Below are 19,523 nucleotides of genomic sequence, written 5' to 3'. Positions count from 1 at the left end.
GTAAATCAGTTACAAATTCATTACAAATCAAAGAACAAATTAAGGACAGGGACACACCGCAAGTGCTTTAAACAGCGCAAAGCAACAGTTTTATGCAGACACCCTGACAGTAAATTCTTAGCTTCACACACATGGCTCAACATGTTACTCAAATTATTATTTTCATCAAATGATATTACGATCAACACAAACATCAAACACAGTGAACCTTGCGAGTAAATTGTAATTGTTATGGTGTTATTTTTTTGCCTTGGTTTAGAATTTTTGGTTTTTGTTTAATTCATTTCGTAATACCTTCAGACATCTTAATTACACATTTCCTTGCGGGGCAAATTACCAATAAAAGCGAAACAAATTTTCTACTCAGTTCACAACTTGCCTAACGATCTTTTGGCCAGTGTATATTTATAAAAGGGGCTGAATGAAAAGCTGCCACAGACTGCAGCAGGTTAAACTCAACCAAGGTGCCCCCCCCCCCTATGTTCTTGACTGTCCTCGATTTTCAAGATCTTTGACCTGAAAAGGGAAAAAGAAACATTTTTTAAAAGTTTCCATTGAAAACGACAGATATCACAATATTATAAAATTATCCTGTTTATATTCGTCAGTTGATCAACCTCCCACGTTTAAAAAAAAATGCTGCTGTTAGTTAAGCAAGTTTTCAGAGGCCTGATTCGCGGTGTCTGAATGGCAGAGGTCGCAACCGGGTACCCGATACCCGTACCCTACCCGATACCCGGCTACCCGTACCCGGCCGGGTACGGGTACCCGTTTGCGACCCTGGTGCGGCCGGGTACGGGTACGGGTAGGCCGTGAGTCACCGGTGAGTAACCGTTTGTCATTCATTTCGGGTAGGGTACGGGTAGCGTACGGGTACCCATACCCGGCCGGGTACCCGGCCGGGTATGGGTAAGGAATCAAAACCCGTTTACGACCTCTGCTGAATGGACAGACTTTTGCCATGTGTGGTTGAACAAAGAAACTTGACCTAAACATATTCTTGGATCTTTCGGTAAAGTCACGTAGAAAGAAAGTCACACCGAAAGATCCAACAATATGAATCCCTGCAGTCACGAAAGCTTTAAATCGAAATTTTACTTAAACAACTTGATTGAGATTTTATGCATTTCTATAGATATTGGTAGACCGTTAAGCCCCAACGCCATGCAAAAAAAACACGTTATAGTCTGCAGTGCAGCACAATCAATTTGTTGTACTGTACTTCTATGCCCCGACTTTCACCAACCTGCACTGACCAGCAGTAGATGGACATCAGGGCCGTGGTGCATGAACGTAACCACGAATTACAATGTTTTGGTGCAATAACACGAAATGGAACCTTTCGACGTTCTTATCAGGCTGTCAGTAGGCGTTTTAAGTGGGTTTGGCAAACAAAGAGAGGCTTTCGCGTTCAGGTGCGAGTAAAACCAGGGCGTGACATCCCCCAGTGAAATGTAAACGACATGTTACTGTAGGTAGCAATAACAGGAGGCAAGGGAAGCACTTGTAAAGATACGGCAAGTCAGCGATTACCACAACAAACAATGATAAAGTCTGTGCGCGTGCGAATTTAAAACATGACCTAACACATGAATTCAATATGTACAGGTACATCCCCCTACTACTGCATAGGTTTCGCCAGTTTAACACGTAGGCTTTCGCGAACCAGTATTATCCAGGTTTTTTTAGGTTGGATCGCATAAAAGTTCACAGTTGCGCTGTCAAACTCCAGTTTTGTACACCAGCCAACACGGCGGTACAAGCCCGAAAACACTGATAATTTTGTCAATCCACAACTGGATGAGGGACTCGCCATGCTGTGCGAGTAGGCAGAGTTTCATTCATCTACACTTCATCACGCTAGTCAAGGTAGGCTGAGCATAGATGTGGAAGAGTAAGAGGACGGTATGACAACAGATTTTTCTGCGTCACCCTCTGCTCCCCACAACGTAGCAACAACGGCGCTTGCTGCCTACGACAATTTGTTTGTGCATTGGCAGTCGCCGCCTTCAGCACTCTCTCCAGGCTTAAAAGCCCTGCTAAGCTTCTGGTGAGATCGGGCACATTCTGGGGCGGTTTGGTTACTGGCAAATATTTTAACGGGTGTAGAGAAACGATCACACCCGTGTATATATACCACACAGATTCATAAGTTGGCGAGTATTTAGACATCCAATAAGGAGACCTTATTCATGCAAGCCCAGCTGGTTTATTAAGCGATTGCCTGCATCATTGATTGCAAGATTTAATTGGGGGAGGGGGGGCGGGATACGGGCAGGACAGGGGGAGAGACGTAAACAATGCACTGCTTTTATAATCTGCTTGAGGCTCAATTCATCAGCATGCTGGACTGAATCCATGTTTGACCCCACTCCTGATAATTAATTTTGAAACATTATGTTCAACACTTACTTCGTGCATGTGCATGTAAAGTATCCCATAAAATAGGTCAATGTAAGCTGTGTCATGCCAAAATTTAATGAATTGCTCACAAATTCACAAGGTGTCATTCTTTTAACGACGGCTGGAATAGCTTACTATGTGAAGCAGTCAGTGCCACGGTTATCAGACTAATTTTACATCCGGTCCCGGGCCTATTTAATCCACAAACTTTTCACGGTCAGATTATTAAGTGTCACCTGACAAATATGCACGAAATTCTAGATTTGAAGCTTTCGTGACTGCAGGATTCACTCAGGTTTTTTCTGGTAAAGTCACGTAGGTGAAACAATTCATAAATTAAAGTAATAAAATAATTCAGTTTTTTTTTTTTCACGTGACTTTACCGAAAAAACCAAAGAGTATGCACGAAATAATTCACAATGCCATCAATTTGGGGTCACAATATACTATAAAATGTAGTTATATTTTTAGCATCCAATTGAGTGTTATTAATTTTTCTTCTGCTTCTTTTGTAGCTTCATTCATGCCATTGGCATATATATAACATGAGCATTGAATCTGAATATATCATAATAGATTCTTACACGCACAATTCATTGCATGTATCAGTGGATCACTGGCAAAATCAGGTGGGATAAGTGATTCCAAGCCACAGTGATGAAGAGAGGTACACACACTAGATTGTGGTGTTTTGGGTGCAGAAATATCTTTACAGGCCACACCGCTGCAGACTGACCTGGCTGAAAACTAAGGCCAGAGTTTAACAACTGATTTTAATTGACGAGTCGATGCATCAGAAAAGCCAACAAACGCCGAGCACCGCCCATATTTGACCACCTTAACACTTGCCACCACGGAACCATCCCAACATTGAAGGCGACATGCGAATGTAGCCGCATCCATTTAAAAATTGCACAGAAGAAACGATTTGGCGAGGCGGTGGCCGGGGGGTGGGGAGTGATGACCAGCGGCGCATGTGTCCGTCACCTTGTAGATGCGCACGAGCCAGTGCTCCGTCGTGTACGCCTCCTCCAGCACGTCCAGTTCAAAGTCCTTGTTGCCGATCTCCACGTTGCGCACGCGGTCGTAGCCGGGCGGGCGCTCTGCCACCGCCACCACGACACAGACAATGCGCTCGTTAACACTTTCACGGCTCCGGCTGACACGCTGTGTTTAATTTTCGATTTAAAGCTTTCGTGACTGCAGGGATTCATCTTCTTGGTTCTTTCGGTAAAGTCACCTGAGGACGGCTGCTTGCGTTGTGGCCGAAACGTCGTGAGAATTATTTTATTATGTTTTATTTTTATTATTTTATTATTTCCATTCTACGTGACTTTACCGAAAGAACCAAGAAGAGTGTTTAATTTGTTGTACTTCACCCGCACCTCTGATCAGCACGGTTTCGGTTACGTACGATGCGAAAGAAGTTACATACATAACAGGGTGTATTTTTTGTTGGGTTAAAATCGCGTAAATGTGTCATTAAATCCGCCACTACCTGACACAGCCAAATAGTAAAAACCTGTATTATGGATAATATTGGTCGCAAAAGCCTACGTGTTTAACATACGTTAGAGAGGACTGCGCTGAGAAACTGGCTTACCGGGTTAAATTATTTTCCATCGCAAATACGAGTGGCAAATTATAATTCCACCTCTCACCCCCAACCCCCATCTTTCAAATGCCTACGTGAATCTTAGCACTGTTGACCAGCTATATAGCTCCCTATACCTACTACAAAGTGCACTGAACTTGCAATCCAGAGGTGGCCTGTCCGATTCAATCTTTCAGTGACTCCGTCTACCCAGCAGCGGTATCAATGGGTATACACCACCGCAGTTAGTCGATCGACAGGTGTGGTGGGGTAAAGCGTGGGTACGCCCACCTCTCCCGACACATCTTGTCAATGTGGAAGAGTAGACATATAACTCACTAGAGTTCGCACTAATGAAGTCCCTTCTTGCCAGCATTGGTGGGACAGATTATTATGCAAATGGATCACAGGCATCCTTGTTTCAGGGATTAAATTCAGGGTTAACATTATTGTTTACGATTAAACAGCTGCTTCCATAAACAGTAGGAGCCTTCTCAGATGGTAAGATTTTTTACACGCTTTCTGCTCAGTACAATGACTGCCATGCTTAACATTGGTATTCAGCTCACGTCTTGTAGATATGAAACTAGACTACACATGCCAGGCTGAGCATCCAATACGAGTTTGAATCTTCATTCGACAGATAAACACTTGAACGTCCTCCAGAAGCATCACCATAGCGCTGCAGTAACATTGAACGGCACAAAAGCCACAGACATTCTTGAGCACTCTTGTAAGCCACTTAAGTTTTTTTTCATATTACCAAAGCTCAAAATTCTCATTTGCCCACGATACACGACCTTGGTGTGTGGCTACAAAATATAAAGAGCAATTTTTTGGGGTATTATTGTACAGTACTGTCCCTATGACATTGCCATCCACCGTCAAGTCAACAGAGAGAATCCGCTCGCCCCCCGGAAGGCCACTTACTGGCTTCGGTGTAGACCTGCCCGAAGCGGTAGTAGCACATCTTGTACATGAGGCAGTTGAGCAGCACGGGGGATCCCTCGCGATCGACGCGGAACTCTCCGGCCGGCGTGTAGTAGTCGTGCTCCTTGATGTGTTTCCCCGTGTCCGTGCTGCCGCCAATGCGAACCATCCACAGGAACTTGTTGATGTCTGTGGCCCGCCGGAGGTAAAAAAACGACACGACGTGGATTAACGGCGGCGTCTCAAGACGCTGTGCACAAACAGTGGGTGAGTGTTTATATTACCGTGCAGGGGTGGTGGACTTGCAGCTCACCGGCAGCACGAGGCTGCCGAGGCATTTTAACGGTGGCTCACTGGAGGTGCAACTAATTTGTGTCTTCGGTAAGTCACGTAGGTAAAAATAAAAAATAAAATAAATGAAAATAAATCAATTAAATCACAACGTTTCGGAGGCAACACAAGCTTCCTTCATCAGGTGTAAAAAGGCACAGCAAAATAACTGTAGTGTTATTTACAGTTATTTTGCTGTGCCTTTCGTGATTTAATTGATTTATTTTCATTTATTATTTTAATTTTTTCCTACGTGACTTTACCAAAAAAACATAAGAGTATGAATCCTTGCAGTCACGAAAGCTTCAAATCTAGAATTAATTGGTGTCTCTTCAACAAAAATATTTAATTATAAGATGAAAAATCTGTACTTGCTCCTGGCTAGTGGAACCAGACATGAGGACTCCCGGGGCGTACACTCAGAATTCTCAATACAATGCTCAACCACCCAGTGCGCGCAAGTCGGCTGTGTAGCTACCCCACTTTGACATGTGTGTCTGGTGGTTTCGTGGCTAAATAAATATTTTTGTCTGTGGCTTGGGGATCAGGAAGTTTGCCCACCACTGATATAGACAGCCACCATCATTAATCAGCATTGATCATTCCAAAAACGTTCCCTTTCCAACATTTTACAAAACTGACAATATAAATATTCCTTGGGGGTTAAGCAGTGGGTGGTTATGGGAATGTGCTCCAGAACTTGAATCCCGTCTTTGGCTAACATTATAGGCAAGTGATATCTGAACCAGTTACATGTATGTCCCCTTCACTAAAGTGAAATAGAGTCAAGCAACCCCTCAAACTGAAGAGTATTATCACACTTATTACACTGCCAATGTTGATTAGTACTGGGAGGGTGTGCCATTTCAAAACGTTACGCGTTTGTGTTTTATTACAAGTTAAACGTGGACGGAAGAAAGAGTGAGCGCAACAATCAGCTTTTGTCACGTGAACCTATGAAGTTGAGAGTAATGCAAGTTCATACCGTCAGAAGAGTAACCGGTCAGCCCTCCGAATATCACCAGCACGTAGCCCACGTCCAACTCCCGCATGATCTCATAGGCCTTTTCCTCCGTCGATGACATGGCCTAACCGAAAACACGGGCACAGCCAAACGTTTCAAAATGCTAAAGCAGATTGGCGTGTTAAGTTAAAATGACACCAGTGTGTCAGTGCTCGGCCTCGTTTAGCATTGCCAACCACAGACTTGCATGGTCTTAGATTATACCGCAATCGGCAAGAAAGCGACTGATCCCATTGTATTTTGAGTAGCCGTGCTCCTAGACATGCCAAAGCACTGTAAATGATATGAAGGGACGCTGCCGTGGTGTGATGGTCAGCGCAACGGACTTGAAATTCAAAGGTGGCCACAGTTCCATCTTCCGATGTGGCATTTAGGCAAGTTTCTTAAATCTTCCCCAGCGGTATAAAAGGGTACACTGCAGTTAGTGGTGCGGCAGGTCACATGTGGTGGGGTAAAGAGTGGGCACTCAGACCTCTTCAAAGACATCTGGCTGTGTGGAGGAGTAGGTCAAATTGCAACATTATAAAGGATGTTTAGAGCCAATAACAATTACATCGCTGTAAATTATATCTAGGGATGCTTGTCATGTATTCTAAATTGAAAACTAATTTTCTCAATTGAAACTCATTTCTTTAGAACTGATTTTTGTGTTTCGTTTGTAGTCCTAACCCCGCACACTCCGATGAGTACGGTTGGCTACATACGGGTGCGGCGAAGGAAGTTCAACATACACACACACATGCGTACGTATCTGCGTGTAATGCAAGCACACAAGGACCATCGATCGGGTGTTTACCTGCCCGACGCGGGAGATGTGCGTGTTGTTCCATGTGTTGTTGTCCACCAATATTGTTCGATTGGCCATGGCTGTTATCTGATAGCCGTAATCCCACCATGACATCACCTTCGCATCCTGGATGGTCCCAAGGCCCAAAAAATAAATCAAACAACAAACTCGTTATTTTATTGCTTCACCCCGTCGGCATCAAGTCATGTGATTACGCATCCATGAAGTTATAAACTCCTAAAAGGCAGTTTAACGTGTGAAGAGAATGCCCTGCCACAGAAGATCTTACAGAACTACTCCTTAAACCCATGCAAGTGACATTTTACACTTTCACGTACACACCCTGCTACACAGAACATTTTGTTGTAGTGGCACCCAAAACCACACATTCTTTTTTTTTCATTCTCAGAGCTGGGAATTTAGTCAAATTAAATTACACAACAACTCAACCAGAATGTGATGAGGTTGTTTTGTGCAGTCACTGGTGACCAGAGTGAGACAAACAACGAACTCGACTGAACCTAGTTGCTCAAGAAGTCCTGAAACACCCGGTCACCTCTAAAAATTTTACATTTTAATGGCTTAACATCAGCGGTATTTCAACAATATCTGTAACTCAGGTTGAGGGATAAGCTGGGATTTAGTTCAACTGGGTTCATCCGGCCCATAAAAATGTCCATACCCAGCACACCACATACAGAAATATCTCCCGCTACGGCTGTGGCTACTTAAATTACGCGTCACCAAAGACCCGGAAAACATTCAGCGAGAAATAAAGTCGTGGGGAGAAGGGGGTCACACACCTCGGGCGTGTTGTGTCTCAGCCAGTAGTACGCCTCGCGGAAGTCGTCGAAAATGATGCGGCTGCCGTCGCCGCCGCGAGCCGACAGAACGATGGAGGGCGAGGAGTACGCCTCGCTCGTCACCCACGTCGAGTGGAACGTGTACGTGATGAGGAAGAACGACATCAGCAGCACCATGCCACTAGCCACCTGCGGTGTGGGCGACAAGAGACAAAGATCTACGGTGTAACCTTTAACGGACTGCTGGGGCCAGAGCCGTTAGCGAGCAGCTATTGAGAGGCCGACGCAGAGCGTGAGGGAGTGGTGTGGCAAGCATCACGGCCGTTCTCCAGTGCCGACGTTTACACACGGCATCAGGTACTCATTTAAGGCCGAGTCCAAGGGAAGAAGTAGGATGCTTAAAGGATTTTAAATAGTGAGGGCATATTGAATTAGTTGGTATCAGCCTAATTGTTGTCCTTCCCCCACACCTCCGATAAGCACGGTTGGCTATGTACAGTGCGAAAGAAGTTGAACATACATAGCATTACGAATTACTAAAAAATACTTTTCCACTAAATTTGGCTTTGCACTTGCAGCCCTTTGTCAATCCACTGCTGGATGAAGGCCTCCCCATGCCGTGTTGATCATGGCGGTTTGTACGACCATATCTAACCATTCTGGTCAGTGTAGGTTTGTGAAGGTGTTGGAGGGAGGGCACGGATGTTAACCATGACCAGGAATCAAATCCATGTTTCTGGGTTAATAGTACCAAGGGAAATCAACTGCACCACATTTTTCACCAGTGTTATACGTATAACAATCTAAAATTCAAGTAGGATTTCGGCAGTGCTGGCTCAATTCCCAACACAAACATCAACTCACGAGGCCCCCGGGGCCACGCCAAATCACCTCGTTCTTGATGGGGTAGGAGGCATCGTGGGTCTTCTTGCTCTTCTTGTCAGGCCGCGAGATGTCCAGGTTGCGCATGTAGGTGGTGAGCACGTGAGACACGCCAATCCCCGACAAGATGCACATGACGGGCGCCAGCACCAGCATAAGACGCACCTGTGGCACAAAGCCATACACAGCAACAGCGATAAATTAGTTCACATTTAAGCACTCCTTTCATTCCATACGCATCGAATGTAGCATTCGTCACGAGCATACAGATTTTCTTAGTTTTACTTCATAACACTTCTCTCCCCCATCTTTCCATTTGCCTTATTATCACCCTTCTATCTCTCCTGCCCTGGTTACTGTTCCCACGAAATTTACTCAAGGATTCCTCCACCCACCTTGAAGAATCGGGTCCACTCGACTATCGACTCATCCATACTGTGTTGAGCCACCATATATACAGGCCAACACTCTCTACCAATAAGTGCACAATAAGAGTGAATCGGCGAGCTCTGGTTCAATAAACCAGACTCCTTTGAGGTAGGAACTGGGTGGCCCACCTCAGATATGAAGGGGTGCACCCAGACTGATTGGGCTTCTGTTACCTCAGTGGTGATTGAGAGAGAAGTCTATTCATGTTGGGCAGAAAACAAGTCTATTAACCTTCAGCTCATGATTTAAAGGAGCATGATTTATGAAGCATACCGTCACCTGAAAAATGGTGGATCATATCGTGAGTGGAAGAAAGCAATGTGGGAGGAAACTGGAGTAAGTGCCACAGACAAATGGAAGAATGTATTTCTGGCCACCTGACAGGTCAAGCATTCAACTTCCAGTAGCTTCCAAGATTTGACGACACACGACGCATTCAGGGTGATGCGATTACAGGCACGCATTTCACCATCTCTACAGGGCACGATGCAGCATCAAGTGCACACAAAACCCAGGACAGAGACAAATGGACCATGGTGGTGACGACGGTGATTTTTGTTGCCACCGTGCATGGCTGGTGTCACCATGGTGGTGGGGGCGAAATGTGGTCTGTTACTGACGGGAGCCTTCCCCAACTCACCATGACCGCTGAGAAGTACATGCTGGTGACGCCGTAGAGGATGATGAAGATGCGAGCGTCATTCAGGTTGCAGAAGCAGTAGTAAAGCCCGACTGGGGAGAGCAGTGGAGGAAAATAAAAAAACGAATGAATAATAAAGCAACCACGAGGGGCGGGGGGGGGGACCAAACTTGTTCAGAGATGACGTGGCCAGTTCTAGGACTTGGGATGTACACCTTAAACACTTTTTAGTCATGGACAATCATTTAAATATTAAGTGGGATTTTACTTACGCATTGTATGTTAACCAATTAGGGCTGTAATTCAGATATAAATACTCTGTCCATCTCTCTTGATGAGGAACAGTCATAAAATACCAAGGTGTCAGTCGCGCTCATACAAGCTCTTTCATCTGCGCTAGGAACACCACCCATCTCCGTTCTTCCCTCGCATTCACACCGACGACACAATTTGTGAATTTGAATGTTTGATACGATAGAGCTTAAGAGAGAGAAAAAAAACGGGTACCAGGAAACATGAAAACGAGGAGCTGCAGGTCGAAGTAGTACGAGGACCACGTGGTGGGCTGGTGCTCCGACACGGAGGCGATGATGGGGATGTTGTTCTTGGCGTAGGACGGGTCGAGCAGGGAGTAGAAACGCCCAGTCCACGGAGAGATCTTACCTGCGCCACCGAAGACGGCCATGTGTCACTGCTGTGCACGGTTGTATTTTTCCCAATTATAAATTTCTAGCCGGAACACTTATGGTTGTTGTTGTTTGACTTGCATCCCACTGGGATTTTTGCACACAGCGTTGGTGTACAGTGTATTTTTCTGCAATATTTTGCTGTCTTTTCTTGGATTTTCTGTTTGCACTGTCACATATTCACTTTAATATGTTTTTTGTTCATGTTTTTTGTTTGTTGCGGTTGCACCCGATTCAAGAGCCGAATGGCTCACAGGGCTATACCTAATAAATGAACTTGAAATTAATGAACTTGAACTCAAAGAAAGCAGCCTGTATAAAGTGATACTATAGAACTACTTCTGAGAAAGCTTCACTTGCCTCTTATTAAGATGAAGCACACCGCACATTTTCCTGCTATGAACTAGATTGCCATATGGCAATCAAACCAACATGTTAAACTCTCAGACCTGGGATATGTTTAATTAAATATAAAATCCCACACCTGGATAAATGCAGTGATTTGCTTTACCAACTTTAAATCATTTTCCGATTGGCAATTGGGCTTCAACATGGACACCAAGTGACCTCCTCTTACAACTCATAACAGAGACTCCTCAACTTCCACTTCAACTCGCTTCTCTTCACCATTTTACTGTATAGTGAGTAATCACAACCTCAATGCTTTTCCTTGGTGTGCCCTCACATTTACAATACGATTCGTCAACATTTGCCTGCCTTCTTTTTTCCTTCCGCTTTGCCCAACGTCAACGGGATCCTCCACGTTTCCCCCCCCCGTCACGCCTACCTACACGTTCAAAACGGTTTGCGTTTCCGTACCTCTATCATGGCTGCGTACATTCCTAGCTTTTGCCACCGTGACCGCTCTCTGAGAAATCCGAAAGCGTGGCCGCTCTTACCAGTCAGCATGAGAAGGGTGCCGGCAACGCCAACCACGGCCCCCACGAGCGAGATCATGCTCTTGAAGAGAATCTCAAAGTTCTGCGGGCTCAGCTTGCTCCGCAGGTAGTCCACAAAGGAGTAGACCTGGCACAGGCCAAACACCCCCAGAGCCGCCATGTGCTCCGAAGACTGTACCGGCTGCAAAAAAGGGGGAAATTTAATTCACAACATCGTCAAGCCTCGCAAGCGTACAAAAAAAAGGACTTCAACTGAATAAGTAAAACAAACAAATCCCCAACTTGTATACCGAACGTGCGATTGTAATCATGTCAGGAGACAAAGTATCCATTCGGATCTCTCGCAGAGCATGCAACCATTCGTGTTAGAGAACGAAAGAGATGGGTTTTACACAAATTAAGTGCAGAATCAAATTTAATGATGTTTTTATTAATGCAGAATCTGGTTTTAATGAGATGAGGTTTCTTGGATTCGAACCCAGGATCTCCGCAGTGCCAGCTCAGCACCCTTGACCTCTGAGCCACTTGCCCAACTAAGATGAACAACAAGGGAGTGCCCAACTCGAGCAGAAGAACAGAAATACTCAAGTAAATCATTAAAACGCTTTCACATTTAGCTCGGAAACTCATAAAATTGTAACATTAATGAACATTTCCCACAATCGAGGAAATGGCGCAATGTTTCTGCAGAAAATCATTTGACCGAGTTAACAAGACAAACCCTGAACCCAGAAGTCAGCAAAGCTAGTTTGTTCAGTCGTCGTCCACCAAAGAAAATAAAACCGTTATCAGACCTAAGAATTGCACGTTTACCTGGAAGCCTACGAAGGAAATCTGCATGGAGAGGATGGTGCCCAGGCAGTACACGGTGCTGTAGGCCACGTAGATGCGGTGCGAGAAGCGGCCCGTGATCATCAGGGCGAGCACGTGCAGGGGGATCAAGTTGATGAGGAACACGTAGCCTCCCCACGACGACACCTGCGAGGCCAGACGCAGCGCGCGCGGGTCGTGATGAACCGCGAACCGACAATGGTTGCCGCCAGGCACGTGATGATGCGTCATCTCAAAGGAATGTAAAGCGATTGTTACGTTGGTGGTGAACACATGAAATAATGTGGTTCGGTTCGATTCATATATGTTGTATATGATGGGTTCGCAAGAATCATATAGCCACAAGAGGCACTACATTCACAGCAATTATAAAAATATTAAGATTCTTTGCCTCGCCACACACAAGCATCTTCAACAACTCACAAGCAACTTTAATAAACACAATCGCAAGTTGACGTAAGATGATGATCTTTTAAAGAGTGAACACATCTTAGTTTGGCTCGCATACTGTGTGAAAGAAGTTCAACATACGTACATATAGTGCATTGGCCAGTTTAATTCAAATGCAAGAACAAATCATTCACGCGCATGGTTAAACAATGCTTTCCAACGTGCATTAGTCCTCAGAAGTATTCAATAGCAATAACGGTCACGCAGGAAGCAGTCGGTTTGCAGGTTGTAATGAGACCACGGGGCTCAGATGGCAGCACTGCCCGGGGGAGGGTGAAACTTGGCTGGCAGGGCCAGGATGGAAAGATAGGCCCTTTTAGCGCTGGTTTATTGTATCCACGTATTGGGTAAGCATTTGCTCCAGTTTTCAGGAGTCTAAATCTTGAACAGCAACACAACATTACACAAGCGTGTGCTTCATATGCGATCATCTTTAAACAAGCTATTGTGTCCCTCCAGTACAAATGGATGGACTGACGGGGATAATATACAAACGTTTTAAAAATTAGTTGGAAAGTGTTAATGAGCATTAACACATTATGGGCCAACTGCCCAGCTTACCATGTAGAAGTAGGCCAGCGCACACATAGCGGACCAGTAGAGCAGGCCAGTCTTCACAGCCTTGATCCACATGTAGTAGGTGAAGAGCATGCAGAATATGGCGATCCCTGCAAGCAGAATAGCAGCAAAGCCATTCCCACAAAAAACACTTGTAAGTGGCGCACCAAGGTAATCAAAAATTATTTTACCACAAGTGCTCGAGACTGCCCGCAACTTGACTCCACAACCACTTTTTTCACAAACATTACAATTGTGATCATTGGCGTTAGGAGATGAGAGAGACATTTTCACCTTGAGACATCTCCTTTACCAGTGGCAAAATATAGTAATAGGTTTGTACCCTTTCAACTGGAACAAAAACTGACACCTTTATACAAGACATCATGTTTGCAATAACCACAACACAAGCAGTCAAAATGCAAACAAAAATAAACAACTCTGATGATGATAATGATATGCACTGTCCTTGAAGTTGATTGGTCCACACCCGAGACAGCTTTTCTTAGAGCCTAGTCTCTATTGGTGTTCGACCAGATGACGCCAAAAGGCGTACAACTCAAAGACAGCGCACTATCAGAGTATTGAGAGCTCGGGGTAAGTATTTCGGGTGTGGACCAATCAACTTCAAGGACAGTGCATATCATTATCATCATCAGAGTTGTTTCTTTTTGTTCGCATTTTGACTGCTTGTGTTGTGGTTATTGCAAACATGATGCCTTGTATAAAGGTGTCAGTTTTTGTACTAGTTGAAAGGGTAAAAACCTATTACTAGAGACATTTTCCTTCGCAATTCTTGCAGACAGCGCTGTATTCGACAATGGCCTCTGAAAAGGGATATCACGAATTACTTGAAATGTCAAGTGTTTCTTTTCACATGTGCCTAGCTAAAGATATGTTTGTCGCACAGTAGTCCCAGGGGGTTTGAAAAGTTTAAAAATGAAGTGATTTTTAAACAATAATTACGCATGAAACTTCGTAAAAAAATTGGTGACCAAACTGAGGCCATCAACTCGCCACACTTCAAAACTCAGTTGAATCCCGGGTGGCTTAAACACAAATTGGAACTCAGCGGTGTAAACTCGCACTCTGACCCAAGCCACCTGGCGACCTTCCTACACAACGCTTACCCATTTATCTCTCTTAATGTTAATTTCAATGCGCACCTTCGTTATCGTACGAGCCTGCCACAGAGCGCGATATGTAGCCAGGCACAATGGCGATCATGGCAGCAGCCACCAGCCCAGCTCCAGCATCCTATACAAACACACAATCCACACTGGTATTAGGACTTCTTCCAACACTCACAGCCCTCAACTCTCCCAATTGCAGCTCCTGCTACCGTGAATATTTATACTGATTATCTTCGACATCACGGCTTTCCATTGTGCTGCATGAGCCACTTATGGAAAAGTAGTTATCATAGCTACCAGTAACAGGTTTACATCCCAGAGGGTTATAAGTGGCTTGTCCATTTGAATAACTATTTTGTTTTCAGAGTTTGAAAAGTGTGGTCAATAAAACAGAGTTCCCCTCTGGGATGATCATTATGAATGTTTATATATTTGGTCATGGTAACGACCAACGCAAACACTGAACGTAAAATATTAAAATACTTGTAAATATGCAGAGTATTTCCTGCAAGCAGTGTTTACAAATGCGGAATAAACAAGTTTCCTTTCAAGTCATGCTCCATCACTTAAAAATGTGCTTTAAGGGTAATCAAACCCTTCCATATTTCAACATCCATTTACTTTGTATGCCTCAAGAGATTTGTTCAAAAAGGCTTTTTTACAACCTGTAAATTGTGTTTAAATGGCTTAATTGTTGTATGTTACAGCAACACAAGATTACGGTTTTATTGTTGAGAATTTCGTCGAGTCCCGATCTTGAAAGGTGCTATTACAAATTAAATGCCATTATTTTTTGCTCACCTTGAGCTCCTTGGTAAGGTGGTAGGTGAGAAGCGTGGTGAACGATGCGAAAAGCGGCGCCAGGAAGACGCAGACATTACGGATGTCGATGGTGACGTTCATAAAATGCAGCGCGTGGTAAAGCATGGCTGATGTCACCATAAGACCTGCGCACAACCATCAAACAAACCGGTAAAATTTCTGATGCTGCTGCTGCGGGTTCCTTCTCATTGGTAAAGTGTCAATTGAAAAATGAAACAAGAGTACAAGTTAAGTGCTGTACCTGGGTAAATTGTTCCGCCAATAATCCTGCCCAAAGGGTACCATGCTCGGTCATCAAACCAGTTGTGAAACTGATAGAAGCCCTCCTCAGTAAGGAAGCGAGTGGTGCGGTAGTTAAAGTATCTGCAGACAAAACAAAGGTTTCACTCATTCATTCTGGGAGTAGTGCAAAAGAAGTTCAACATACATACATATTGGTGATGTAAAATGCTTTACATGGTTTAAAATTGACATTCTGTTCAAATACGAGCGATTTAGCCAATTATAAATTATTTGGAAATAAATACCCTTTTCCATAAATGTATTCCAGCTGTGCTATCGGAGTGATGTCGTGAGGTGAAGAATCCATTCAGAAATCTCACCGTGTCACAACTGTTTTTTCAAGGGACCTCTCCGGAAAAAAGTCACCTTGTTTCTCTAGTACACATTAGAGGTGCATTTTCCCATTTTTTTTATTCTCAGAACTGGCATTGAGCCTGATCCAAGCAAAACCAATTTTGACTTTTTTTCACGCAGTTATTTGGTTACTGGGTTCAGACGAGCTCACTGCACTTGAGAATCCAGTGTTCATAAAAGGTGGATGGAAATGGAATTCAAGCCGAGGTTCCAAACAGTGCTAGCTCAGCACTGACACCTCTAAGGCATATATTTCTGAATGGAAACCAGTAAATGTTGATTGCTGAAAGATTTACGAGTATTCAAGCAAACAGAATAATAAAGGGACAAAATAATAACTTAAATATTAAGCACAAGTGACAGACATTGCATCACTTACGGATCAAACTCGTGAATGACGCTTTCAAACCTCAGTACTGAAAACAGTCTTGTTGAAAATGCTGCAAGATGAAAGTAAATAAATATGTTTTCATTAAATGCATTCCTTCAATACATTTTATTCAGAAACCACAAAACCCGGGGCAGGCTAGTAACCACCTCTGCACAGACATGCAACATCAGTTAATGTAATCCTAAATGAAACATTCAATGTTACATTACTTAAAAGTAAAACAAACTTTTGACAACACCAATATCTTCACATATTTTTATAATTAACATTCTCATCGCCAACTGTAGCAAATACTGCTAATGCAACAATGCAAACATTACCGTACAAATTGGCAGAGGAACAACTTTCATCATATTTTTTTGTTGAACGATCCGAAGATACAAAATGATTTGCGCTTGCACACTTACAGAGTATGGCGGCCATGGACAGGATGAAAAGCTTGAGCAGCGTGTCCTGCTTCTCATAAGAGAGACGCAGAAATCCCAGTTTGGCTGTCATTTTTAAGCAGTTTCAGGGACAATACTGTATATACTCCAGTCCTGAAATGAAACAGGAAAAACGAGTTAAGTGTTAATCATGTCTAGCATGAAGAATCGTGAAAGTACTGCCACACAACATGAAACACCACGTCACTATGCCTGTGTATGATACAAGCCAGTGGTAAAGACTCACGATGGAATAGCAGCCAAAGGACATTTACCACAGAGATGGAGCAATTAAATCGGCTCGTGTATCTATGTTGAACTTCCTTGGCACCGTACGTAGCCAACCGTGATAATGGATTGCTACATTTCAGGACCATCAGGATAGATTGGGGAGGCCTCCATCCAGTAGTGGATTGATCACGGCTTATTGTGACTGACAAACCTTGGAGCCGGACATGTGTATACTTTACTCACCGAGGCCCCACTTGTCTTTAGTTACGGCTCAGTAATGGTTCACAACTTGATTATTTCAAAGTGTCAATATTAATTCCACAGACTGGAATTTTTTTTTATAATATTGAAGCAAAATAAAGCACTTCTGAGGCTAGGGGTCAGATGCGTGCATAGACACATAGGATCCTGTAAATAATCGTGAGTCCATGATGCACACTGGTATAGCGTTATAACATCCTTTGTAAATCCACTGCTGGATGTGTACCGTGCTCCGCATTGCCCGCCCCCTCCACGTCTGTATTCCTGTACCGACCTACTTGTTGAATGTGGTTGCCACCCTGTCCGGATTTGTCCTGGACATTCTGCTAAATGAGTATCTGGGTTCAAATGGCAGCTGACTGATTTCTACCGAGGTCTAGTGGTTTGTTTGTGTTAAACTTTCATTGCAGCATACTGTAATTCTCAGTTCTGAGACCGAGGCTTAGCAATGCCGGAACTTGGTCTGCGAACAATTTTGCGTCCCTAGTGGTACAGCATGGTCATTGTTGTTAATGCATGATACAAAAAAGAAACTCTTTGAATGTACAGTACAGGATATATTTGAAGACAGCTCAGTTTGTACGAAGGAGCTCTCAAGTTTGAAAGTCACAAGTTCAAATCTCGACCACGATGCACTCGGGCACATTCGCCACGCTGGGGTCAATTAACCAATTAGTTCATAGAAGTCAAACGTGTTCCCTTATCCGAAGCATCTCTCGCCACAGGAACGATAACTTTCACAAGCAGTGCGGGGGGGGGAAAAAGAATACATGACCAGTGCTGGGATTTGGTGATTACAGGGCATGAACTTTTAGTCAACATTAATTCTTAACTCTGACACCGAGTAGCCGCTACATCGGGTATTGTAATGAAGACTGACAATCAACCCCAGGGTCCGAATAAGAACTTGTGGTTTTGTACTTGGTCCCGACAGCGACGAGTGGCTGACGTGTTTGCTTTACACAAAGGTTATTTTCTCCATCCCTTTACGTCGAATCTCTTGGTCTTCCTGTGTGTGCGTGTGTGTACATGGCACTCCGTTTGTCAATCCTCTGCTGTACGAGGTCCTCTCCAAGCCGTGTGGATCTTGAGGAGTTATTTGACCAAATTGACCATGTCACCACGCTGGCAACGACGTGGGAGCAGTTTAGTACAGGGCAATGTGGTGTTTGCTACACCGTCAGTGATGCCCACACCAACCTATTCCAAGTACTCTACACATCCCCACGTCTCCCTGCATACGCTTCCTTGAGGATACTCAATTACTCATGTCCTTTCTCCCCGAGTGTGTCTCTCTCCGTGTAGCTGTGCAATTGTCGGAACGCACAAGGCTCCACGCCTCTAGATGACATACAGCACGAGCAATTGGATGTTAACAAAAACAATCACTGCTGCTTCCAAAGCAAACCCGAGGCCGCCACGTCTGTAAGATCCCCCCTCCCCACCCAGGGCAACCCGAATCGTGAAATAAATCGAAGTTGAGTCTCGTTCCCGTTCTTTGCTCCCCGGGGGTCGAAATAAGTTCGCGTTGAAGTTCCGCGAGCCAGCAAAGTGGACGCAAGTGCGAGAAAGTGGACCTCAAAGTTGACTTTGGCCAAAGGGGCCACGGTCCCCACGGCTGGACGCAACGATGCCCGTTGCCGACACGACGCTGCTGGTGTCAGTGACGGGGGAATGAAAAATCCGCACGCACGAAGCGGGGAGAGACGGAACGGCCAAATCAGCTGGAGCGCATCAAGGGCGCAGCTCGGGGCCTGCGAGCGGCGGCTTTGGTGGCGACGGCTATCATCCAAACCATTGCCGCCAGACGATGCTCATCGAGACGAAAGCCTCCCCCCATCCTCCTCTCTCGCTCTCCTCCACCCATTGATCACGACGACGGCCTCAACGGCAGCGACGGCTTCGAGCCACAGCGAGCGACAAAACAAGTGAGGCCCTCTTCAAAAACCAACGCGCGTGGTCTACCCAAGACACCGATAACGCAACGCCAAAAAAAACACTCACCGAGGCTTGCACAGCGGTGTAGCCGCTGCTGCTACTGCGGCTGCGGCGGCTGCTGCTGCTCTGCTGCTGCTCCCAATGTCGAGAGCGCACGGGAGGAGGGGGGCGGGGCGCCACGTTGACGCCGAGCGGCCGCGGGGGGAGGGGGGCGGGGGGAAACGACGGACGCGTTCGATTTGGTAGCGCGGATCGGCGGCTCGGGGCCAATCACGCGCGAGCACGACCGTCGTCACGTGACGCGGCGGCGAGCGGGCATGGCATGGGGCCTGGGCCCGGCTCGCCTAAGCGCGGTGGGAAATTCAAACTTCCGGGGCCTTTGCGAAAATCGTTATCGGCTGCTGCCGCTGCCGCCGTCTCCTCCACGCCCGGCAAAGAGA

At 45.1% G+C, this 19,523-nt stretch overlaps 1 protein-coding gene across 1 annotated transcript; it reads right to left on the bottom strand.

Moving 5' to 3' along the window:
* Nucleotides 1-218: 218 nt before the first annotated feature.
* Nucleotides 219-19,289, bottom strand: STT3A (STT3 oligosaccharyltransferase complex catalytic subunit A). The gene is made up of 18 exons (XM_078869991.1): nucleotides 19,150-19,289; nucleotides 16,636-16,767; nucleotides 16,217-16,277; nucleotides 15,443-15,564; nucleotides 15,181-15,326; nucleotides 14,413-14,503; nucleotides 13,250-13,356; nucleotides 12,221-12,385; nucleotides 11,408-11,588; nucleotides 10,330-10,485; nucleotides 9,823-9,914; nucleotides 8,763-8,918; nucleotides 7,872-8,060; nucleotides 7,078-7,194; nucleotides 6,243-6,345; nucleotides 4,928-5,116; nucleotides 3,391-3,506; nucleotides 219-516 (listed from the first exon to the last, which is right to left on the bottom strand). Exons 2-18 carry the CDS (start codon nucleotides 16,724-16,726, stop codon nucleotides 478-480), a joined length of 2,121 nt encoding a protein of 706 aa, XP_078726117.1. The 5' UTR covers nucleotides 16,727-16,767; nucleotides 19,150-19,289; the 3' UTR covers nucleotides 219-477.
* Between the last annotated feature and the right edge of the window lie 234 nt (nucleotides 19,290-19,523).

Source organism: Lampetra fluviatilis, chromosome 29 (assembly GCF_964198595.1).
Source record: "Lampetra fluviatilis chromosome 29, kcLamFluv1.1, whole genome shotgun sequence".
Lineage (NCBI taxonomy): Eukaryota > Metazoa > Chordata > Hyperoartia > Petromyzontiformes > Petromyzontidae > Lampetra > Lampetra fluviatilis.
The sequence above is the reverse complement of the archived record's forward strand: the minus strand, read 5'-3'. Positions and strand labels throughout refer to the sequence as shown.